Source organism: Lutjanus erythropterus, chromosome 14 (assembly GCF_056507025.1).
Source record: "Lutjanus erythropterus isolate fLutEry1 chromosome 14, fLutEry1.hap2, whole genome shotgun sequence".
NCBI lineage: Eukaryota > Metazoa > Chordata > Actinopteri > Lutjaniformes > Lutjanidae > Lutjanus > Lutjanus erythropterus.
The window spans coordinates 33067422-33092904 of record NC_139330.1 but is presented as its reverse complement, the minus strand read 5'-3'; the positions used below and the strand labels follow the sequence as shown (position 1 = coordinate 33092904).

At 40.7% G+C, this 25483-nt stretch overlaps 1 protein-coding gene across 1 annotated transcript; it reads right to left on the bottom strand.

Annotated features, from left to right (window-relative positions):
• Window positions 1–11133: 11133 nt before the first annotated feature.
• On the bottom strand, window positions 11134–12309 carry LOC146315783 (uncharacterized). Its single transcript, XM_084736575.1, has one exon. The coding sequence runs from the start codon at window positions 12307–12309 to the stop codon at window positions 11134–11136; it is 1176 nt and encodes a 391-aa protein (XP_084592701.1).
• Between the last annotated feature and the right edge of the window lie 13174 nt (window positions 12310–25483).

The window sequence follows — 25483 nt, the reverse complement described above, 5'->3', positions numbered from 1 at the left end:
AAAATGTTTTTTAATGACTCAATTCTTATTTTATTTTACAAAACACTCAGTGTTACGGTAGTGACCGCACTGTTACGGTAGTGACTGCACTGTTTTGGTCGTGACCACAGTATTTTGTTTGCAAGGTTGTATTATATCCCCTCATCCTTATTGCTTAATATTAACTCATAACCTGCCTTACAATGCAAATTTTACAAACACAAATGTTTATAATCAATAAAATGAGGTAATTTACTATTGAAGAGCCATTTATTTTACATTACTTAAACATAGCAGCGCATCTACTGCAACATGACATTAAAACGTCTAAAACAAATATACACACAGCAGAATGTGTTTTGTGCTTGAAAGTGCATTAAAGAACAAAAACAGAGCTCCAGAAAGAGAAAAACAAAAAAGAATATTAATAATCTAGTTATTTACATACTGAAATGATAACCTAACTGCCCACATACTGAACACATGCTGAACACCCTTGGGCTAATAATGTATTTTTTTCAATTATTATTATTATTATTATTCCCTGCCGATGCCTGACTGTTGTCATCTCGACTTGAGAAAGTCTTGACTAGGTTTAAGGTCTTGAGTTGGGCAGTTCTCTGATAGGTGAACTTTAGATCTGGGTTGTCTGCAGTCGTGTTGATCACTCTGTGGGAGCTGCCTAGTGTTTCTCTGAGCATAGAAACAAGATTGTATTTTCTGAGCAACCTGCTTGTCAGTGCGCTTCTTAATCCTTGTTTCTCTTTGTAATTGGCAGACTTGTATTTTTTCTTCAAATCATGCATGAGTGTGTTATGAAAAAGAAGGGTCTTTCTGATATGTGCAGGAACTCTTCTGAGTTTTTGTTCTTGGGGAACATTTTGACTTCTCTGGCCTCATGCACAATCTGTGGTACCGTTTTCTATATCTTACTTTCTTTCGTTCAAGTTCTTTAATCTTCAGCTCAAGGTCTTTATTTTTCTGTGGACACGCATTACAGAACGTCTTTTATTAGTCTCACTAGAAGTGCGTGGAAGGTGAGGAGGCGTGGGAGAAGACATGGCAGAAGGTGTGGCAGAGGGTGTGTGAGGTGGCGTGGAAGCCGTGTACAATCTCTCCATCTCTCTTTGACTTTTCACCAATACCCTGTGATGTTGCTGTCTTTTTCGCCATGATCTTCTGACCTTCCTTTGCTCCCTGTCAGATAAATCACCGATAGATTTGACCTTTCCTTCTTCCTTTCATTTCTTGTTTCGTTCTTTTTCCTTCTTTAAATATTCTTCGTACTTCTCTGGGTCTTCCCTCAATCTTTTTCTGTATTCTCTCACCCTCTCTGCTCCACTCTTTTTATGTTCTTTTGGCATTGCTGCTTGCTTTCTCCCAGCTTAGCTGTATAATGTCAAATATTAATGTCAAATATAAATCAGCATTATCTTCATGTTTTATCATATCATACATTATTTAGCACTCTGAGATTCTTAAGAATTAAATGTGCTTTACAAATCAAATATAATATAATAACATTATTATTATTAGTAGTAGTAGTATGTTTTAAGAGCATAATGTAATAATAATGATCAAACATTACCTTAAATATGTGGAACATTACATGTTGTCACTACCATAATGATTATGTCACAACCGTAACGTTACAATTTGTTACGGTTGTGACTGTTACGGTTGTGACATTTTTAGCTAATTCCTAGCATAACTCAAACATGCTAACAAGTAAATGGCTAGCAACAGATGTTTGAACAGTTGTACACACAACAAAACATAATATTTTGCTTTGAGCCCACAAAAGTGTACTAACTTGCAGATAATATGTGTACGGTTGTGACAGTTATTAATGTAACATGCTGATTTTCAGACTTTGGAACACATTTACTTAAAAATGATGAGAGGTAATCACTCACCATGCAGCCATGAGGGACAGGGATGCAGTGTCACTTCCTGGTCAGAAATTCAGGTGTGTGGCTAAAACCAGGCTCCACCCATGTGGTAAAACGACTCATGTTACGGTTGTGACATGAAAGTGTGGGACAGCATTTTTTAAAGCATGTTTTGTAATTTAAAAAAAAAAACTTCAAAATGAATCTAAATATTTTACATTCTGTTTAAAATAAACCAAACACATATTTTAAAATACACCATTGGAAAAAATGACAAAATTCTTTTAAGTATTATTTTCATGGATTGAAATTTAGGGCTTAGAGATTGGGACAACTACTTCCCAATACAAAGTACCTAGGAAGGTAGCATAAATTATGATTTTGTATATATTTAGCTTAATTACTATCTAGTTACAGTCTTGTGTTTAACTAGATCATAACATAATCTTAGTAAATATTGAAGGTCTGAATTCTTAATTGTTTTCTTAAATAGTTTTTTTATTGTGGGACAGCAATTTGCACGAATTCGGTAGAATGGCCCATATCAGTCGGCACTTCACACACGCTCCCTCTCCCTCCTCTCTGCTGTCCCTCTCTCTCCTCCTGCGCAGTTATGATCAATCGGCGGGGAGTAATTAAGTATTTAAAAGTAAACAAATGAGACTTGGAGCAAAAAAAAAAAAAAACACACCACAAAAGTGTTCAATATGATGTTTCATGATCATAAAATGTCCGTATATCAAGTCGGCGCATCTGTCCATATTCACACGCTCTCTCCCTCCCTCCGTCTCTGCTGCGGGTCGTTTTTTGTTTTTTCTTTTACCTGGTTTCAGGTGGAGCTAAAGCTCAAACAGCACTCGCTCCTCGTGTCCATACCTTTTTACTCCATGTAACTCTCCCCAAACACGAACTGCAGCTGCAGAAAAAAAGCCCTGGTCCTCATTTGACGCTCCAAAATCGAAACAAGCGAGCGTCAAGTCAGTTTGACGCGCGTCAAGATGCTTTCAGTGCGTGTTCTGCCATTTAGAACAATGGGTACGTTTCAAATCGCGAGAGTCAGACGCCTTTAGTACGTTTTGGCCTTTCCTTTATTTTCAAAATGGAATCAATCCTGTGCCTTTGTCACTGACACTGTCACCTGCCCAAACAAATACAGCATGGCCAAATATCCCTCCCCATCCACGTCCCGACACACATACGCAAATAGCAACTAGACGAATATAAACATCAGTTGATAATATTGGTCCAGTTTTACTCATCGGACCGATGCCGATGTGTTAAAAAATGACAAATATTGGCCAATACCGATATTAATGCCGATATATCGTGCATCCCTAATATTATTCATATGTTAAGATACAATTTAATAGGTCTGGCAGAAAAAAAGGGCCCTTTGAGGGGCAAGAGCCTTGACCTCTGGCCAGCAGAGAGGAGGGCCCAGAGCTGAGCCTCACCAGTGAAGGGGGTGGGGGCTCTTTTTTTGGATTATATGCATCTCTACATTATTAAAACCTATGTCAATTAAAGTTATAATATAATACCAAAGATAATATCATATCAATTAAAGTTTTAAAACTTATTATACTATAACTTTATTGACATATTATTCATATTATATGTCCATTGTTTTATTAATATTTTATTAATGAAGCCTAATGTTCAGAGGCTAGGGTCTGTGGCGTCAGGTTCTGGTGGTAGCGTCGGCTGGCCCCTGTGTGGCAGGCTGGAGGAGAGCGGCTGGCCGCTGTGTGGCAGTCTGTGAGGCACGCTGTGTGGCAGGCTGGAGGAAAACGGCAGGCCGCTGTGTGGCAGGCTGCGAGGCAGGCTGCGTGGCAGGCTGTGAGGCAGGCATCTGCAGACAACAAATTGAACAAACGGCTGTCAGACAGGTTATTTCCAAATATAACAACAACATCACTGTGCAGAATATCATGCAACTGACCTTTGGCGGTGCCGTCCTTCTTTTCTCTGCCAGCCAGTCCTCCACCGAGCGTCCCTGTTCTCCTCTGAAGCGGCTGTGGCCGTATTGTTTTGTTTTCGGCTGACCACAGCGCTTGCAGAGAAAGTGCTCAAACTGCCTCCCACCTGCTGCCGCTTGCAGGGCACCTTCTTCCCGGGCCCGTCGCTGCTGCTCCTCCCTCATCTTCCTCTGCCAGGCTGTGGAGCGGGGAACGGTGGCGGCGGCAGCGGCGGTGGTGGTGGCGGCAGCAGCAGCAGTGGAGATGCTGAAGGGGACGGTGGTGGTCGCAGCAGCGACAGAGGTATCGGTGGAGGTGGTGGCAGAGGGGACGGTGGAGAAGGAAGCTGCAGTGGCGAGGAGCTGGTGGAGGTCAGGTGCCAGGGGCCCACGGTAGGTGACAGCCTGACCAGAGGCGTCCTCAGGGAGGTTGAACACTAGAGGACAGTCAGGCTGCACGGGCTCCTGCCGCAGAACCTGGAACGGCCGGACGGGATCTGTGGTGGTCCGCTCGGCCGAGGCTCCTTTCACGGCCATGGCTATGGTGTTAGTTATCATGGCCTTGCTCCTCTTAGTGTGTCTGATGGAAATAAATTCACTCATCATCGGTCCATTATAATATTCTTACAGTCACCGCATGACACACTGAAAGATAAAACAAAGGGTCTCACCACTGCAGGAGGGTCCGGTGGTTGGAGTTGGAGCAGAGAAACATCTAAAACATGCAGCACAGGGGTCCCTGAGGACCAGGGCTGGACAACACTGATGTAAAACAATGACCATAACACACACACACACACACACACACACACAACTTGACATTTTTCTGTGTAACATGTGTTACCATTAAATGAGTTTTAACGTGATTTAATCATGAAATGGTCCTTTAAATAGATTTGGACAAAGAAAACTCGAAAACAATGACAAAGTAACATAAATATCACAGTACAGGATGCCATACTGTACAAACATGAATGAACTATTACTAGTACATGAGACACAAGAAGAAGCAGAAGCAGAAGGGCTCGACACATTAGTTCCTGAACGATATTTGACGGCTTCTTGCCGTGAAATTTCAAACGGTGCGGACGTTAACAGTACAGGAGTGGTGGGGCTACTGTGGTTAGTGTCCTGGAGTCTTGACAGTACGGACTAAATTTAAGCTTAAAACGTGGCGTGACCTACGCCAAATTGTTAGAAATTTACTCACAGTTATCACACTTGGTGTATTTGAACCCTCAATGATATTTTTTCGTACTATTTTTACACATCTTTGCCGAAATTGGCTGTTTTTTTACCCGGGGTTTCGACTGGAGCACCTTGCTAGCTAACGCTTGCAAAAACACACTTTAAAAAGGACAGCTTAACAATAAGCAAGCAATAAGCGATAAATGACTCAAGTTTTAAGCGCTGAATGCAGCCTTGTAACAATTTAAGTTAATATAAAGTTACTTACGTTTCGCTCACATTCATCATTCAATTTCAACTGCGCAGTTGACAAGACGGAGTCCAAGTGCAGAATTACGGCCTTTTGAGGGTGCATGCGTGACAGCCAGCCAATTGCGGAGCCATGGTTTTGAGTAAGACGAGCCAATCAAGCGTTGTTAAAACCTGGAGGCTTCTGATTGGCTGTGGCTAAAATAGGACAAGCAAATCAGGTGCGACGGCGGGTTTTACCAATGCATTTGGATGGGAAAGTTGGGCAGGCACAAAAGTAGGACGAAAGTAGGACACGATCAGAGACTATCGTGACTCTGGAGGCGCAGTGCAGCACCATGAGGATCTTCACGGAGAGACTGGCTGAAGGTATGCACCACTATCCTCATTGGCGTAGTTGCATTGAGAATACAATGGCACACAAATGTTGTTGGAGAGAGATCAGAGAGGTATTGTTTTGAAGCCAGGGGGAGGCTATGACGACAGGCTTTTCACACTAGGCCATTCAGAGCAGGTAAAGCCTGTTTGGCTTTTGAGGCAGTCAGACATGTTGTGTGAAGTAGTTCAATTCATGCATAGAAAACCCTTTAGATGTTCCTTAACTAGCTCATGAGAAATAACATCAGAACACAAGTAAACTAAAGTATAAGAACAGGCGTGTCCATGTGCTTTGACCTTAAAGTCTACATTTGCTAAAGAAAATCATGAAAAAACTTTATTTGATGGCTTTGCTTAAATCTGCATCTCATCAGCCCTGTGGTATTTTGGTCTGATGTGTTTGCATCTCTTCATGGAACTCACTTCAAGTGAGATTCGTATTTTGAATATTGCCACTAATGAGCAACTGAGCTTCACAAATAGAAAACGATGGTCATTAAAAACTCCTTCTCCTCCTCCTCCTCCTTCTCCTCCTCTTCGTGAGTCTCTTTGCAGGAGCTTTCATCCATCACAGAGGCAGGTAATCACACATGATTTGTTTGGAGGTATTTGAGGGTCTGTTCATATGTAAATGAGGATTTTTGGAAAAGGAAGGTGACACTACTACAACTGCAGCAGAGCTCAGGAGATTGTTTATGGCCACGCTTGAAGTGGAGAATGGAGCTGAAGCCAGGAAGTCAGTGAAGATGATTTATGAAATCCATCTAGTACAGAGTTTTATGCATCCCCAAAACTCAAAATTTTGTGCATGACAAAGAGAATTGAAATACAAAGGTTCACTTATTGTCTCTGGTTCACTGTGCAGACCATATACCTTGATCTGAACCTTCAGTCATGTGGCAACAGCTGTATATGTGGGATGCAGTGGCTGGCAGCTCCTTCAACCATTGATATTTTTCTACTTTAATGTGATTTTTTACATTTTATTGCTGAAACTTCTTACAGAAATGCACTCATAGTCATTGGAAAATGAAGCATGAGCTTCAGAACGGACCATCAAAGGATCAAAAATGCAGTCTGTATCTTTCAAACATGCAGATCAGTTGGATGCACCACCGTGGGTGACCGCCAAAGGAGTGATGGTGAGTGGGTAAGAGCCATGCTACACCTGGTACTTTAGGCTGCTAATGCATAAAGTCCATGGACGAAATGGGCTGGCCAAACAAGGAGAAACCAAAGACTGATGTGTCGCCGAGCTGACAGGATGCAACACACAAGACTCTGGTAGGACAAGGGAGGAGAACCCTGTGTCTTTTCATTTATGATGCCTTGTGCTCAAACAGTCAAAATTGATGGGCAGTTTCCCCTGATGTTGAATATTTAATTTGAAGATGTCAACCATATTATCATCACCATCTTATTGCTGCTATCTATGTTCAACCTGACGCAAATATTGTGTTTTGTACAAAGAAAACACAACTCTAATTTTGTTGTACAATCCTGTGTTGCATAATGATAATTAATGTACTTGAATCCTTGGGAGGAAGCCTGAGAACCAGTTCCCAACCACATAAGAAAAAAGATTACTTGGAGACAGCATAGAAGAATCAAAAGGACCGTAAGTTTATGACTGACAATAAGAAGGATGTAAATAGACCTTTTTCACAGCAGCTACTTAAAAATTGCACATTAGGGTAAACACACGCGTTAACAATGATACTAATTGAGGTGCCATTCCATTCAGGTCAAACAGAGTTAGGGTGCATGTTGTACAGGTTCTGCTACACTACATGGATTGAGACCTTACGCACATGTCGGCACCGACATGGTGATGCATGCCATTTGCACTAGAGAAGAATTTCAAATGGTTTCTGAAAGTAGACAACATGAGCTTTCCCCTCATATTTGGTGTACTACGGTTTGTCTACAATTGTCTACAATTTGTCATGCAAAATTTACTGCTCCTGAAACTAGAAAAGATAAGCTTTGCATTGATGTATGGTATATTATAGTAGGCCATACGGATTGCATCTTACAGTTTATGCAGGAGCTGAGGAGAAGTGGGCGAGCTGATGGAGAGCAGGAAGAACAGAAAGAGCGGAGTCTTTGAAATATTTTTCCAACAGACAAAGCCAGACATTTGAGAAAAAATGTCAAGAAAATATACAACAGAAAGAAAACCTCCCAGACGGTTTATTGAGGATAGTGACCCAGACAAAGGAATGAATAATATTGCATCGCCGCGACGTCGTATGGAGAGTGTTTGTTCATTGGGAAGATGTTGCAGAGACGACGGCATTTGGTCAAAAATGCTCTCCAAGACGATGTTTGGCTGATGTATCAAAGCTGCACAGCGTAGCCTCTCTACAGCTTCTATGACCTTTATTTATTCAGGTCGAATCATTCTATCAGCAAATATCTCACTATCTTACTTATAATGTGATAGGAATATGGCAATATGACAATAAAAAAAACAATATGCTTGACCGTCAAAATAGCTTCCTAATTTAGTGTGTGAATAAAATAAAGAGACACTTATGATTCAAATTAATGATCATACATTTATTTCGGACAGCATAGTCAAAACAACTCCAGCACAGAAAAGATAAACAAGACAGAACATATAAAAACATACAGGTGGCCGGTCGGGAGACGCACACGGACAGCACGGTCTGGTCTGCTGGCAGACTTATGAGCCTGCAAAGGGGAGAAAAAGAAGACAAAACACATGAGCCCATGTTGTTCAATTAACTTATACTATATCCATACTTCACAAATAAACACGTACAAATAGACACACCAAGGAAGGAAAACGTTGCTGTGCCTTTTTTCCCGGCCGCTGTCTGACCTTACAGAGCCACACATGGCAGACAGACATGACATGACAGAAACAACTAGAGTCTGTTGTGTTTTCCAGAGATGCTGCACTAAACTCAGACAAACCTACGTGAGGTTGATATTAACTTCACTTACAGTGCAAACACACCGACTACAGCCCATAATCAGTACTGAACTATGAGAAAATGTTACACCGAGTTATATTTACAAATAGAGCAGAGCAGAGCTTCCCTTCATTAGCTGCCAGTTAACCGCTAAAGTTAGCTCCGCAGCTGTAAAATCACCAAAGCCCACCAGCTACTAGCTAACAGCTAACGCTAACTAACATTACCCGACCCTTTCCCAAATTCAACACTGATTGGTTGGCCAGTTAGTTGATACATTTGCTGGTCAGGTCTGTGACTTATAAGCAACTAACCTTTGCTAAGCTAGCTCGCTAGCCTGTTAGGAGTCGGTATCTGGGCTCATCACCAGTGCTAGCATACCTAGTCAGGGCTTAACAACTTATGTTGCTAAATCCCGACTTATGTTGCTAATCCTGTATGTCATATTTATAAAACAGCTATTTTTTATATATTTACGTTAAGTGAGCTTACCTGAAGACCAGTCCTGGCTGACATGAAATAGCCTCTCCGTCTCCAAAGCCTGCTCTCAGTTCCATTGGCACCACTTGGATAACGTGCAATATATCGATCCATAGCCGACCTATCACCAACTTTGAAGTGGCGCACATAATCCCGCCCTCTGTCAAACCATGTACCTGCTATGGGCCGATGCTTTTCAGATGCATTTACAGACGTCAGGAGTAGAATGCCGATGCACGATCTGAGGCCGACATCGGCGAGACGTGTGCATGCTATCTGGGTATGTACTGTTAATATCTGAGGAATTCATGTTTTTTTTTGTTATATGCGTATTTCTGCTGAATTTGTGCAAACTGCTGTCCAACAAGTATTTAACTGATCGGTCAGTTTTTTATTTGTATAGCAGACCGTTGCTGTGATTATGATTAATAGAATCACTGTTAAATTACCAAAATAATTTTGAAATTAATATTTTGTGTCAAATTTTTGATTTTTTTGTAAATAACCATATATCAAGCAGGATAATGTACATTGAGCAGGTCGTTATTGTGAAACAAATCATGACAGTATGATGCAGAACCCTGCAGGATCCCTTACATAGCAGTGTTTCCCAAACTTTGTTCTTTAGGACCCACTTTTTAAAAATGACAAACCATCAAGAAACAGTCCACAATAGGCCTTATCAACACATTTTGGTAAAAGTTAATATGTGCATAAATGAATGGCCATGACCAGTTTTACTGTCATTTCCAGATTGTCTTATATTATGTTGACCTGTGTTCTCAAGAACATATTAAGAATTCAAGTACTTTAAATCAGTAATAAACGCATTTAGGCTGTGTAACAATATAGGACATTTTGGCCTAATATATAAACAAGACAAAATAAGTGAGTTTAGGCAGAATTAACAGGCTCTCATTTTTTCCTGTCATCAATAAAATTCTTTTTAAATGGTGTACTACAGATAGAAATCTTAAATTTGCATTAATTCTTCAATGGTCTTTAATGTATTTGATGACCCAAATAAAATCTTCCATGAGGGAATGACTTATGTGCTGATTTGTAGTGTACTTTCAGTTGGGAGGCAGCTTTCCCAAACCGTAACCACTAAATTTCAACAACAAAGATTTTCTTTAAAATCATGAGGCTGTATGTCAAAAAAAGTCCCCCCACATTCTCATGTCACTACCAAAGCAGTGTAAGGTCCCATCATTTTAAAGTACATGTATTATTTTTTTTAAATCAGGGTGTAAATTTAGGAAATGTCACAACCAAACTAACATTGTCCAAACCATTGTTGTCTGCAAACACACAACCTTTTTAGGGTGTTATGGCAGATCCTTTAGCATTTATGTGTGTACAGAACTGTTCAGAACTGTAAGTGACCATGTGCTGATGAGCATCTTTGAGATCTAGTCAACAAAACTGACTGATCACTGTTTGTCCCTGATTTATTCATCAAACAAACCATTTAATATCAAATGTGACACACAGTGCAACTTTAAATTCTAAAAAACAAATGACCAAGAAACATGACATTATTTTATTTTATTTATTTTTTTTTTTTTGATGTACAAAAGTGATGTTCATTCATGTGGCTGATGGTGTTTAAATGTGTCTCGCAGATCCAGCTCAGGAAGAGGCGCCCAGCCCAAGCTCTCCAAGGAAAGGCAATTCAAAGAGAGATCCCTCTCTCCACGGACGGCTGGGAGTATATATGTGAGTATGTGCAATTTTCTTTCTTTTTGTTTTTAGCGTGGGGAAACCAGAGCTCCTGGAGGAAACCCACGTAATCACGGTGAAAACATCTGAACTCCATGCAGGAAGACCCTGATCCAAGTGAGTTTAAGATTCAGGCTCTTTCTGCTGTGAGGGGGGCAGTGCTGACCACTGTGCTGCACGAACGTAAAGTCTTGACCCTCAAACAGCCGTTTTTAAAGTGCTGTTTGGGGGTTAAAACTGATTAATACTCACAAATACCTGTGTTTGTGTAAGTCCTTGTCCCTGAGCTGGAAGTCTGTGTGTGGGCTGTAGATGATCTTCAGACGCCACACATGAGGACACGGTACTACTTCTTCTTCTTTTTCTTCTTGGCTAGCTGATTCTCGAGAGCTGTCAGCTGGGAGTTCAGGGAGAACTCTTTCTTCTTCCACTCCTGTTCCTTTTCCTGGAGAGTCTTCCTGAGGTCTTCTGTGGCCTGAAGGAGGGATGATTTTTCCTTCTGCCACTCGTTATGATGAGTTTCCAGCTGCTGCTCAACCTTCTGCAGAGCATCTGCAAGAGTTTTGTTTTCTTGTTTCTGCTCTTCAAGTTGAGCCGCAAAGAAAGTCTTTGATTTTTCTGTTTCTTCCACCTTCTGCTGCCAGCTGCGACGCTGAGTCTCCAGCAGATCCTCTGCCTTTTTCAGGGCAGAAGAAATCTTCCTGGTCTCTGCTTTTTGTTCCTCCAGCTGGGCTTGATGGGAAGCCTTGACTCGTTCCAGTGTCTTTTTTGCATCCTCCTTCTGTTTAGCAAGACTCTCCTCCATTTTGTTCAGCTTCACTTGCAACTTATGAGCTTGATCCCGCTCAAACACAAGATCGGCCTCCAGCTGTTCAGCCTTTGTGCGAGCCTCAAACTCCGCGGTGTCCTTTTCAAAAAGCTGCAACTTAAGGCCATGAGTTGTCGTCTCCATGTTGGTTTCAGCCACGGCACGCAGCTGTTTCTCAACACGGACCTGTAACTTCATGGCCTGGACTTCACTTTGAAGGTCCTCTTTCTTTTTGGTCATGGCCTCCAACTTGACTTCAAGTTCTTTGGTGTAGGATGTCTTCTGCTCAAGGTCGCTCTGAGCTGTCCGCAGCATGAAGCAGATTTTCCTGAGATGTAATTTCAGAGTATCAGTATCTTCCTGTTCAGAGCGGTTATGTTTGGCTGGAGCCGTGTCTAGCAGGGCTTGCAGTCTACATATTTCAGTCTGCATCTGCTCTTTGCTCTTGTTTTCCTCTTGCTTGTCCTGGAGCTGATCGATGAGAGCGGTCAGCGAGTCCGCGTGGATGTCCAAGTGGAGCCTCTGCTCAGATCGACCCCTGGTCAGCCTTGCCTCGCTGTCCTTAAGCTCACACCTTATTTCCTCCTCCAGGGAATGGAGGTAGAAATCAAGGCGTCTGGTGGCGAAATCTTTGACTTGATGAGTCTGCTGATGGATCTCAGTGTTGTTTCTCCTCTGCCTCCTCTGCTTTCTCTGACTTTGTGTCGTTTCCATTGTAACTCGTGTTTGAAATTGTAAAACCTCTTTCCTAACTTGTGACGATGAAATTCGTGTCTGAATACTCGACAGTGAAAATCGTGTCTGATGCAGGTTTGATTCTGAGAAGCCTTTTATAGCACAACATTCCAGAACTGACTTGATGACATCATCAGAACATGGTTCTTTGATCTTGTTGTTGCTATGGGATACCATTTTTTTTTGTTTTTTTTCAAAGATGGCTGACTGAATTTTTTAAAACTTTATTTGTAACAAAACAATTACAACAAGGCATAAAAAACAGAGGAATAACATACAAGGCATGGTATAGAAAAGTAATTATTATTATAATGCAGAGCAATAAGTAGTAAAAAAATAAACTAAAAAAACAGAACAACAAAATTGTGAAAAGGAAAAATGCATTGTCAATCTAGGGGTCGTCCTTAAGCTCACACCTTATTTCCTCCTCCAGGGAATGGAGGTAGAAATCAAGGCATCTGGTGGTGAAATCCTTGACTTGATTAGTCTGCTGATGGATCTCAGTGTTGTTTCTCCTCTGCCTCCTCTGTTTTCTCTGATTTTGTGTCGCTTCCATTGCAACTCATGTTTGAACTCGTGAAACTTCTTTCCTAACTTGTGTTGGTGAAATTCGTGTCTGAATACTCCAAGATGGCTGGCTGAATTTTTTAAAACTTTGTTTATAAAAAAAAAAAAATTACAGCCATATTACAGACAGAGAAACACATAGAGGAATAACATACAAGGCATGGCATAGAAAAATAATTTAACATTTATATTACAATGCAGAGCAATAAGTAGTAAAAAAAAATAAACAATAAAAACAGAAAAACTAAATTGTGAAAAGGAAAAATGCATTAAGTCGATCTAGGGGTCATAAAACTTTTTCAGTTCTTCATAAGTTTTGAGGAGAGACTTGGTGTGTTTTTATTCCATTAATTTTAAGGCACTCAGATGATTGACCATAAGGTCCCTTTAAGTAACTGAGAAGAGGGGTTTAAATTTCCTCCTTTAGATGTGTAGATAAAAAAAATTGCCAGGACTGTAAAGTTATATAATATCATGTCACCTTTAGTGTCCTTGAGATCAATAACAAAAACACTATATTTTCTCTTGTGAGAGGAGGATGTAGTGGGATTTTGGACAGTAGCAAGTCCTGCAAGTCCTCCCAGAATGTCATAGAGTATAGACATTGACCTGTGGACAACCTGTGGTTTTAATTTCAGCATCACAAAAGCAACAATTATTGTGATCAATGTTAAATCTCTTTCTTAGCATTTCATTGGACAAATAAATATTGTTTAGAATTTTAAAATGGATTTATTTGGTTTTGGGGCTTATAGGGCAAGTGATATATTTGGTTCTCCATTCTTTTTAAATTTCTCAGTCTGAAAACAGTTGGGTTTCTGTGAGATTAAATTGGGTACAGCGATTCCATATCAATTTATTTGAATTTCACTCAGTTAAAAAATGGTGACCATTAAAATAAAGTACAGGTAAATCTATCACACATGACTGTCTATCTATGTTTTGAACTAATAGTTTGACTGATATGGGAATTGTTTAATCACTTTATCAAAATGAGCAAACTATGTTGTACTTTAATCTTTGACCTAGGTGGGGACGCCACCTTTTCCTCTAGCCTTTAGTGCTATTCATCCATCTAAATAGTTTTGGTCTGAGTTGCAGAGTTTTGGAGATATCAGCTGTAGAGATAATATAATGGAACTAAATGCTTGTGGTGCTCAAAGCGTCAAAAAAGTACACTTGAAATATTGTGGGGGGTTTTTCCCTCTTGTGTCATGCTTACTCACACTTATTTTGGTTACCTCAGTACATAAATAATGAACACACAAACAGAAATTAAAATTCACTTTAATTAGTCAAGAAAAAAAACAGCTTGAAATAAAAAAAAGTACCATAGGACGGAAGTGCCACTCAGTTCAGCCTTCAGAGCCGAGAGGCGAAGAGGAAAGATGAAGGAGAAACAGTTGATCCTTCTCAGTTGTTGAACTGAACCAAACAGTATTTGCAAATATGTTTCAGTTTGTTTTGGGGGGCTTCCTACATGCCAGCTGGGAGGAGTTCAGTGAGTTCAAGGCAGATGTGAATGGGATTTTTGGATTGCAGTCTCATGATGAGGAGGTGTTTTTTTATCTTTTCTTGAAGGCACGAACATTACTTGATATGGTGTACAGCAGGGGGAAGGCTGCTTTATGTTGTTACAGCAGACTGGAGAAAGTTCCTGTCAAGGCATTTGGTGTGTGCCCTGGGGAGTGATTAGGCTTGGTGGTAAACCTGGAGGTGGTTCACCTGGGACATGATTGAGATGAGTAGTAGTGCAGTGGACAGTTGAAAGTGCCCATCTTGAAAACAACAGTTGTTGCAGCAAGTGTTCTGCAATGTCTGAGCTTAGTGATGACATAATCTTTTAGGAAATAGTCATCATCCAGTCTAGTGATCTACATGCAATTTGAGGCTGGAGATTTTCACGGTACTCCTGAGCTGGGTTTTGCAGACGTTCTCTTTGCCTCAGTGATCAAGCTTGTTGGCCAACATCTGCAATGCTCCGAGACATTGTCTAGCATGTTTTCAAATGTTGGATAGATGGTTGGGCCACTGGAGTTTTCTGTCAATGCATAGTCCAAGCTCACTGAGCTTGATTTCAGTGCTCCCATAGATGATATCATAGCAAGATGGATTCCTCTTTCTGGACAGGATCATTGCCTTGCATTGGTAGATTTGAAGGTGACCTTAAAGGAATCAGCCCATTTTCAGATATTTCCAAAGTCTTCTTTTAGCCTTGCTGCAACCTCAGACCCATTTGATGATGTTTTGTGAACATGGTGGAATCCTCTGCATAGAGAAACATGTTGTTCCACAACATCATCTTTGAAGTTGGAGAATAATAGTGGGCCGAGAATGGATCCCTGAGGTGATGGGACATGGTGATGAAGACTGACCAGAAAGGCCATTGTGGCAGACCTGGTCAGATGCATTCCTTTATATCTAGCACAACAATGCACACTTCACCACCTTTGTCAAGTACATTGTTCCATGTCTGATGTATTATGTAGATCTGTATGTATCTGTGTGGAACATGTATAAGCTGAGAAAACAAATCTCCTCCTGGGACAGTAAAGCCTATCCATCTATGTCTGAACATAGTGAGTGTTCATGTTTTATAATCTGTTAGACTCGTTTATAGGGACCTTTTTTGTTATATAGCCAGCAGAAAGTAAAGGTGTAAAGGTCAGGTAGTGCATTCGAATCCTGTTACAATCCATCAATTAATGTTTAATTTTTATAACGGTATTAAATAGACATTGCTGTAGAGGAGCCTGGATCTATTGTGAAAATATGTTTGTCTTATGGGAAAGTCAGCAACACAGCTTCACTGGCTAAAGCAAATTGCAGACTGAAGAGGAAGGACCCAACCTGGGCTGTGAGGTGACTATCAACCTGTAGGAAGAGGTAAAAGACTAGGGGGTGTTGTGTTGTCTGGAGGTGTCATGGGCCTATCAATGAAATACCAGTGATGGAGTGTGCCCACCTGATGAATCCAACGAGATGGTTACGCCTACTGCCACTCAAGAAATCAAAGAGGTGCTCAATCCATCCCAGGAAAGGTATTTCAGTTGCGTTTGCTGTGGTCAGTATCAGATCATCAGGTAAGACTGGGATTTCTGAAATATTTCTCTTCCTTCTGTCTGGTAGGTACTACTCTTTCCATCTTTTATCAATGAATGACACCTGAGACCCTGTGTGTCAGAAAAAGTGAAATTGGTTGCCACTCAGGTACCCACCTGATGACCCGAAGTGATTACCTCTACCATCACTCAAGAAATCAAGGAGGTGTTGATTAAGACAACCCATCGCAGGTGTAGCATTAATCTTGTTTTTTTCCTGAAACAAGTATATTAAATATATGCAAAGGTTTAATCTGAAGGCTAAATATACTTTTCCACCCTTTGCATAAGGCTTTTCATTAGCCACAAAGTTTCTTCTTTGCAAGATTTCTTCTTTTCAATGTTTGCCTTCAGTGTGCTTAATTGTGTTTCCCCACAGATGCCTCTACTGAGTAAGCTATTACTTTGACCATGGAGACCAGTAGTCATGTAATATCTAAGCTTTAAAAGGAGACATACTTTTCCAGTAGACTTTCACAAAGTTTATTTTTCCATTGAGAATTCCTTGCTGCTCTTTTTGCTGCGTCATGTCTGCAGTCACCTTTCAGCAAATACAGCACAATCTTCACTTGTGTCCACAACACTTCATCAGCATTTTAAAATGCGTGTGTCTTTGTGTGTTTCGGACCAAACGCATTTAAATTGCGACTGAACAAAGTAAGCAGAGCGCCTTACTAAGTCATTGCCTCATCATTCATGATCAGCCTAAACTCGCCACCAGGGAGGAGCTCTTTCAACTTCATGTCATTCTGCAGCGCAATGCATGAAGAGTGAGGGGGAAAAAACATAAAAGGATTTTGCCTTTTAATTGGAAAATTTGGGTTACAAAGTACTTTGAAAATCCCAGCTGCTTCCTAAGCAGTTTCTTGGGTGTAATATTCCTCCTGACCCCGACCAAAGGCATATTTATTTAGGGATCGTCTACATGTCAAACTCTTCATACTTCTTCTGGCTTCCACCCCCCCTGCTTAAAAACCCTCAAGACGCAGAGGCCAGGCGCTGCTTTCAGTGGATTTAAGATTATTTTTTTAAATATATTTTGGAGTTCTGAATTATTCTGAGAGAGTGACAGTGAGAGCACTCACAACACCATGAGCTTTCCTGTCCTGCCTACATTGTGGTACAGTACAATTTATCAGACGTCTCTTTCCTGAGGCCCTCTGTTTTTTTTTTTATTCCAGCGGTTAATGGGATTAGCCCGACTGAATCCACCATATCATTCCTATAACAGAGTCCTCTGTGCTCAGCGTAAAAACCAACTCGTGCCATGGCTGCTGCATGTGATGAGGAAGAGGTGGACGGGATGTAGAAATCAGTCACGGGCGAAAAGAATATACACAATGAGGAAAGAAATGAAAACAGCAATTTTACAGTGGCTTCTGAATATGTGGAAAGAGACGGAAGATAGCAATGGAGGCTGAGAAAATGGCAAACTAGTGTATGGATGCATAAAATAGAGAAACAGAGGGATGGATTTCAAGTAAAAGAGAGGAAGTGAGCACTGTAGCTTGTGAATGAGAGAAAGAGAGAAGGGATCGAAGCAAAAAGAATGAGGTAGAAGGTGAATGTGTGAAAAAATGTGACAGAGACGGAGCTGAACAATCACAGCAACAAGAAATCAGATATTGTGAATGAAAAAGATGCAGAGAGGCAGAGGCACAGCTCTGGTTTGTGCCAGTGAAAGAAAGCCAGGTGGGGAGACAGCGAGAGACGCAGCTTGTGAATGGAAGTGAAAGAAAAATAGAGAAAGAGAAGCAGGCAAACAATGACAGCGGCAGAGAGAGATGGATTTAAAAAAGAAATAAGAAACTGAAGCGAGAGTTTGTGAAATTGATGGGAAACAAGAGATCAAATTAGTCAACGAATCAAAGATGCACATTAGTAGATGAAATCTGAACGATACAGAAGAAGATATTTGGATGAATGATGAGACGAAAGGAAATGCCAGAGGAGGAATAGTGGAGCAAAACCATGTGAGGAAAGATGATGACAGGCAAACTGTTTTGAACTGACATCACAAACTTATTTGGGTCGCAATTGCAAACAATGTAAGAGGAAGTCTCAGATGGCCCCTGAAATGGTTTATTCTGGGTTGGTTTATTTTCCACACAGGCTTTCAGCATTGTTGCAGACTTCCATATGAACATTCATTCAAAATAAAAATGTTTTCTGGGATGAAAACGGGTGAATAAAACAAGGAAGAACATTATAGTGTGAGTAAAGTCGAGTTTGAATCATGTCTAAATGTTCCTAGAAGGCAAAGACAGACATTGGCTGTAATTTTTAACTACTTTAAAAGCTCAGACGGCAATTTAAAAAGGACTCATGCATTATGCCTCTGCATGGACCGAGGATTTAATGGAGAGTGGGCATATTGCTTTCAATCCTTTATGTAAAGTGGATGACTATGAAAATACATAATCTTTCATTATTCACATTCAGAGCATGCTGCCCTACTTGCACTTTAGTACCCTATGTGTGTGTAATCTGACTTGGCCTACTTTCAGGGGCACGTTTCGGACTAAAGACCAGTTAAACTAGGATGGATTGTCCAGTTAGGCACAACAACCATGCACTGAGTTGGTTAGGATAAGTCTCCAAGTAATGTCTTCCAATGTGATCTATGTCAATGTGTGTGTGTTCATTTGCAAGTGGGTATGAAAGCTAAAGCTATTTTCAAGGACACATATTACAATTTCAGTTAATAAGTGATGGTGAATGTCCAATTTAAGGTTAGTTTGAGGTTAGAGTAAGGGTCGAGGTTAGTAATTGTTCAGGGTAGGGTTAACCCTCCTATTATCCTCAAATATCACTAACACATTTTACCCTTGGGGTCAATCTGACCCCAGGGATATTTGCCTCCAGAAAATGATTTACAGAAAATTGTTGACCAAGTTTTTGTGTCAGGCACTTTGTTTATTTGTTGAATACATAAATAACCCCTTGATAATGAAACCTTAATCTGTCCTCTAGCGCCACCATCAGGCACTAGAGGATTAGAGGAAATTAATTAAAATTAATTTATCTTGAAAAGTTTTCATCCAAATCTTCTCAAATTTACTGACAACATTAATGACCACAAGAGTACGAACCCTATTGATTTTGGTGATGATGTGACCTTTCCTGCAGCGCCACCATCAGGTCAAATTTTCAGTTTTAGAGTTAGTGTATCTTGAAAATCTTTCATCCAAACCTTTTCTAATTTGGGGTGCACATTCATGACTCTCACAGAATGAACCATATTTATTGATGTTGGTGACCCCCCTATCCTATCATAAACATATTTATTTACTTATTTTTATCTCCTTTTTTCATAACATATTTGTGGTTAGTCACTATAAAGTCTCACTCACCCCTCCTCTTTTGTTATGCTTTTTTTTGTTTATGATTTGTTTTGTTTTTGTTTCTTTTGTCTTTTTTGGTTGTTTTTTTGTTTTTTTAGTGTGTGTGAGGGGGTTTACAGGTTTGAAAATTCACCCATTTATGAAACAGAAATTCATAATGAGAACATCAGTCAGATAGTCAGAACATGGAACAGTTCTTTATACCCACAGTCAAGCTTCTAGTCTGCACTACTTTACACAGGATGTGCACAGTGTGTGTTTATGCTCCTTGTAGACATATTTCTTACATAGTGAACAGGTCATGCTGGTCTTAGAATCATTTCGGGTGGGACAAACCTGACACCTGCCAATATTGTTCCCCCTCCCCAATGTCATGTATCAACTCAAAAGTATCAACTCTGCACCTGCAGGTGTGGGGATGTTCGGTCACACATGGGTCACACACAGACAGACAACGGCCGTTTCTCAATACCAAGTACGCCAAGTTCGGACTTACGGACTTGGCAGTTCGGACTTAGCAAGTTCGACCTGGGAGTACAGTCTCTCGAGGACGGCAGGACGCAGGACAATCATTCTGCAATTGGGACGGCAGCGTACTTGATGATGTCATCATCTCAGCTCGGCTTGGCTTAGCCACTTCCGGTTATTTTCACCATTAATGTATATTTGAAATAAAACGAAATATGATATGAAACAACCCTGTATCTTTTGGTTTTCATTATATAATAAAATATTAATATTTATTTTCACTGACTTGTGGCCTATATTTAAAGAGCCAGTGGCGGGAAAACTGTTTGTGGAGGGTCGTGATTGCAGTAGTGGCGCTAAATTGAGATTTAAGATTTAAGACGGTGAAAAACAGATATAATATGGATCAGATAATGACAGCTATCACCATCGGGTCGTTGTACCGAGCAGCTGAAGAGGAGGCTTCTGAACTGAGGAGGCGGATCCGTAAAAGACGAGCTACGATGCAGAGGAGGATGGAGAGGAGGCGTGCTTTATTGGCATGTCTCTCTGGCACAGTACGTTTGTCTATTCATTGAGCTTTTTTGTCAGGCTGTCTACCAATTTACATAGAACTTGACAGTTTACTTGGTACCCCTACATTAAACATTTTATTTAGAGATGTTGATTAATATTTTATCAACTGTGGTTTGTGGTGATGTTGAAATGTACTTGGTTATACTGGCTGGACAAATACCTTTCAAAAACAGATTACATAAAAAAAAAACAATTATTACTATTACATTGCTAAAATATTACTCAGTTACAAGTAAAAAAACTAAAATACTTAAGTAGAAGTACAAAGTATTTGTCAAAAAAATAACTACTCAGACTATTAGTAACTTTTAACTGATGATGTGACCATCACCTCTCCAGAGGCTCTAAATTTTCTGTATTTTGCTTTACCAATAGTTAAAACACTAACAATCAATTAATCATTAATAACTGATTTGATACAAAACAAGTGTTTTGTCCCTCATTTTGATTGGCTCTTTTTTTTCCTCTCATTTCAAGTTTTTATTTCCTTATTCAGCAAATGTTTCCAGCAGACAAAACAAAGCTAGATGAAGTGCAGTTACTGCCACAACAATTGATTTATAAATAATGGACAATGCAAACGTGCCAATGTTGAAACTATACTATATATATATATATATATTTATATATATATATATATACACTATACACTAAACTTTCACTATTTGTAATTAATTACTTCCACCCCTGGCTATAACATTACTGAGACTGACACTGTAGAGCTGTAACACAAAGTTACTAATATTGAAATGGTTTAGCCCACTGTTTCCCAAACTTTTTTTTTTTAAAGATGTATTTTGATGTCTGTGATACAGTAATCATGTAGGCTACAGTAACTTCTTGTCTCAGAACCTTACACAGCCTATCAAGTTATGAAAGAACTAGAAACGTTCTCAAGCACCTGAACAAACAGGTCATATGTTAGAGGGAAACGTAATTGTAATTCTTAACAGTTCATATCAGACACTTCAAATTTAAAAAGACAATTCATATTTAGAACAAAGTTTAATACATATAAAATAAATATTGAATAAATATTACATACTAAAAACACAAATGCAACAACAATTAATAAACATTTTTTTTTTTAACAGGACCAAAGTCCCTTGCAGAGGTATGCACAAATGAATTATAATGTGCCTATCCTGGCCACATTCTTCTCTGGAGCAGAGCAGAAACCGGCCTTCAGGCTATCCAGGGACAGCATCACCATGCTGCTCCAGATACTGCCCCGGGGAAAAGCACATGGATGGAGCCATGAAGTTGAGGTGCTCGTCACGCTCTACTGGCTTGCCTGTGGAACCTCCTACAGGGTAACGGCAGACATCTTTGCCATGCCACTCGCCACAGTGTGCAGGATTGTGCACAAAGTCGTCGAGGACATGATGACCATCCTCCATAGGGTGGTCCATTTCCCCACAGCAGAGCAGATGGAGGAGGTGGGGGCTGGCTTTGCTCACCTTGCTGGCCATGATACTTTTCAGTATGCTGCTGGTGCCATTGATGGGTGCCATGTGAGGATTCTTCCTCCTGCAGAGCCACAGAAGAGAAGCTACATCAACAGAAAGCTTTTCCCCTCTGTCATCCTGCAGGGCATTTGTGATGCCAAAGGCAAATTTCTGCATATGTTCATTGGCCAACCAGGATCGGTGCATGATGCACTTGTCCTCCACAGATCCCCGATGTACCACCAGGCCCTGTATCCACCAGCTGGGTACTTCTTGTTGGGAGATGGAGGATACCCATGCCTGCAGCGTCCTGTTGCGATTATGACACCATATTGCCAGCCTGTAGCAAGTAAGAACACACTCATTCTCATTACACACACACACACATGCACACACATTGTTGTTACATACAACAATACATTTTCTACCTGAATTCTAATTAACAGGCCAAGTTGAAGCCCGGTACAACAGGCACCATGCACGGGCACGGAACATTATTGAGCGCACCTTTGGGATCCTGAAAACACGGTGGCACTCAATATTCTTGAGGGCCCTCGAGATCCGGCCTCGATTTGCCCCAAAAGTAGTAGGTGCCTGATGCATCCTGCACAACATCTGTGTGGCAGCAGGGGACATCCTGGAGGAGGAAGAAGAAGGCCTGGGCCCAGACGATGAGGATGACCCCGGCAACAATGAGGTGGATGAGAGGGACCTGTCAGGGAATGGTGTCCGAACAAGGCTGGCTGCCCAGCTCTCAGCTCCTGAGGAGCTGCCTGCATGTCTGGGTGAACATGACTACATCTAGAAAGAAACCCTCTCCAGATGTAGTCATGTTCACTGGAGTTAAAAAAATTTAAAACATAATTTAGATGCTATTATATATACTGTATAGATTAGATATATAAGAGATGAGATTGATGTGTGTGTGTATATATGTTGAATGTGTTGAATGTTCTTTTTCTGGCTAATTTAAATTCAGCTGCATGACTGTAAATAATTGTAAATATGTTGTATATTCATTTGTTGCAATGTTCTTTTTCTGGTTTTGGCTAAATTAAATTCAACTGCACTGCACTATTAATAACTGTATATCACTGTAAAAAATATGTATGTTTTGTTGTAAATATACACAATACACCACTGTTTTCAAAAATGAATTCCCTGGATTCAATATTAAACATAACAAAATTTAATAACTTTAACAAACATTTTCAAACAACAGAAACTATTTAAAATTTGTCCACAAGTTTTTCAAACAGAGCCAAATAGCGCTCCGCTCTGGCTGTTGCTGCCCTCTCTCTCTCCTCCTCTCTGGCCAGTGCTTCTCTCTCCCTCTGTTCTTCCTTCTCTGCCTGTTCTTTCATAAAGTCCAGAAGCTCACTGTCCCTTGGCCTCTTCCTGCTCTGCCTGGCCCTGCCCTCTCCTGCAGAAGGGGTAGAGGCCGAGGTGCTCACCACACCACCTGTAGTGGCAGTGAGATTCGCTGCAACAACCAGGGGCAGACTGATTGAGTGCTGCCCCTGGAGTGCAGCATCCATCTCACTGTACCACTGCCAGGTGGCAGCAGTTACACTCCCGGCCTCTACCCCTTTGCCTGTCGGTGGGTCTCTTAGCTCCTGAAAATAGGTTATTAAATATTACACTGCAAAACTGATTGGCCTGGCAAACAAAAGCTATGTAATTAATTTAAAAGTATTCTAAGAAAGGTTCTCAGGATAATACCAAGCAGAGAAACAGGCATATTACCTTATACTTGTCCTTTAAATTATTCCACTTTTTCTTCGCCTGCTTGGCCGTTATGGCCATGCCCGAAGTGGCAACAAAGTCCCTTGGAAAAACAAATACAGGAATAAGTGAGGTGACACGCTACTTCAATAAAATACTAACCATTATGGATGAAGACTGCAAAAATCTGGCTCTAATCCTTGCCCAGCCATACAAGCAATGATACAAGCACCCAAAAGCAATACTCACTCCCATCCTGACTTGGCCGAGTTTCGCCGGCCGGTGAAAAGGGCCTCGTTAGCCGCCCGCCACTGAATGAGGGCCCGGGTTTCCTCAGTTGTCCCTCGATTGAAATATTGCTTATGTTACTTAAAATGCACAACGACAGCTATTATAACAAGTATAGTACGTTTGTGCAGCATGGTAAATGGACAAGCAAACAAACATTTGGTCGAAACCACAAAGATAGTGCTCTGGTACAACGTTATAGTTAAAAAAATATATAAAAATTATTAATCTTTGATTTGATTACGCCCTAAGACAAACCACTTTTCCCCCTAACAAATAATACAACAGTTTCCGAGACCAAAGACTGCCTGTTACATGTGCAGACAACGAATTATATCTCATGTTTTACTACTACAGAGATATCAGAGCCAGCGACAGATTTCAAAAAGTCATGGCGGGATAACGTTGTTTTTAGCGGGGTAACATGAATGCTAACCGCCTGGTCATCTTGCTAGCTGGCGTTGTATGCTGGCCGTCCCGTTAGCAGGACGACACATCTCCGAAAACTTCGGAGCAAATTTTAAACTACGCGCTATCGTGGTGAATCGACCACAGATTTTACGTTTTAATGTCTACATTTTCACATAAAATAATCTTAAAATTACATTCCATGTTACTAAAACAATAATATTTCGAAACTTGTAACTTACAGTTGTGTGTCCTCTCCTCCGCCATTGTTGCTACGAAATGCATTGTGGGATACGTGGCTGCCCCAAGTCCACACAAGTCACCACCCGATGCATCCTCGATAAAACAGAGAATACATCCGGGTATTTGACTGTACTCGGCGAAATGCGGACTTTTGAATTGGAACAGTACTTGGACTGAGACTGATGACGTTTCTCAAGTACCCAAGAACAGAAGTACAGAGAAGAACGCATATTGAGAAACGGCCAACTTTTACACAGCTAAAACAGCTTGAGGCCAAATTGATCCCAGAGGAACACCAATGTGTGCAATATGTGTTCAGCGCATTGAAAAAATATCATCATGATAATTTTATGCTAAATCAATTGTACCCATCAAATTAGGAAAAGTCATGAAATATGAAGCAAAAAAACAAAAGTCAACTATTATTTTTTGAATGATAATCATTGAATGGGGTCAAATTGACCCCAAGGATAATAGGAGGGTAAAGGCTCATCAAATATATTCAGCCTGTGAAAAAGCTTGTTTTCCATCTTAAAGTGGGGAATCTATTGGGGCACTAGCACTGTTGGCTGCACTGCGTCAAACTGTGCCACACTGCTTGCCTTTCCATTACCACTTTTATTGTGCTGGGCTGTGCCAATTTGTGTCCAAGACAGGCCTACTCTGGAATGAGACACAAGCAAGGGCTGCGGTGATTTCTTGCCGCCTGCAGCCAACCCGTGACGACCCTTCAGGCATAACATTATGACCACTGACAGGTGGAGTGAATAACACTGATTATCTCCCTCTGTCCCATTTTAGTGGGTGGGATATATTAGGCAGCAAGTGAACATTTTGTCCTCCAAGTTGATTTGTTAGAAGCAGGAAAAATGGCCAAATTGTGATGGTTAGACGATTATCTCCAAAACTGCAGCTCTTGTGGGGTGTTCCTGGTCTGCAGTGGTCAGTATCTATCAAAAGTGGTCCAAGGAAGGAACAGTGGTGA

Bases quoted from the DNA above. Each gene is read 5' to 3' on its own strand.
- LOC146315783 (XM_084736575.1), bottom strand. From the start codon at position 12,309: ATGGAAACGACACAAAGTCAGAGAAAGCAGAGGAGGCAGAGGAGAAAC.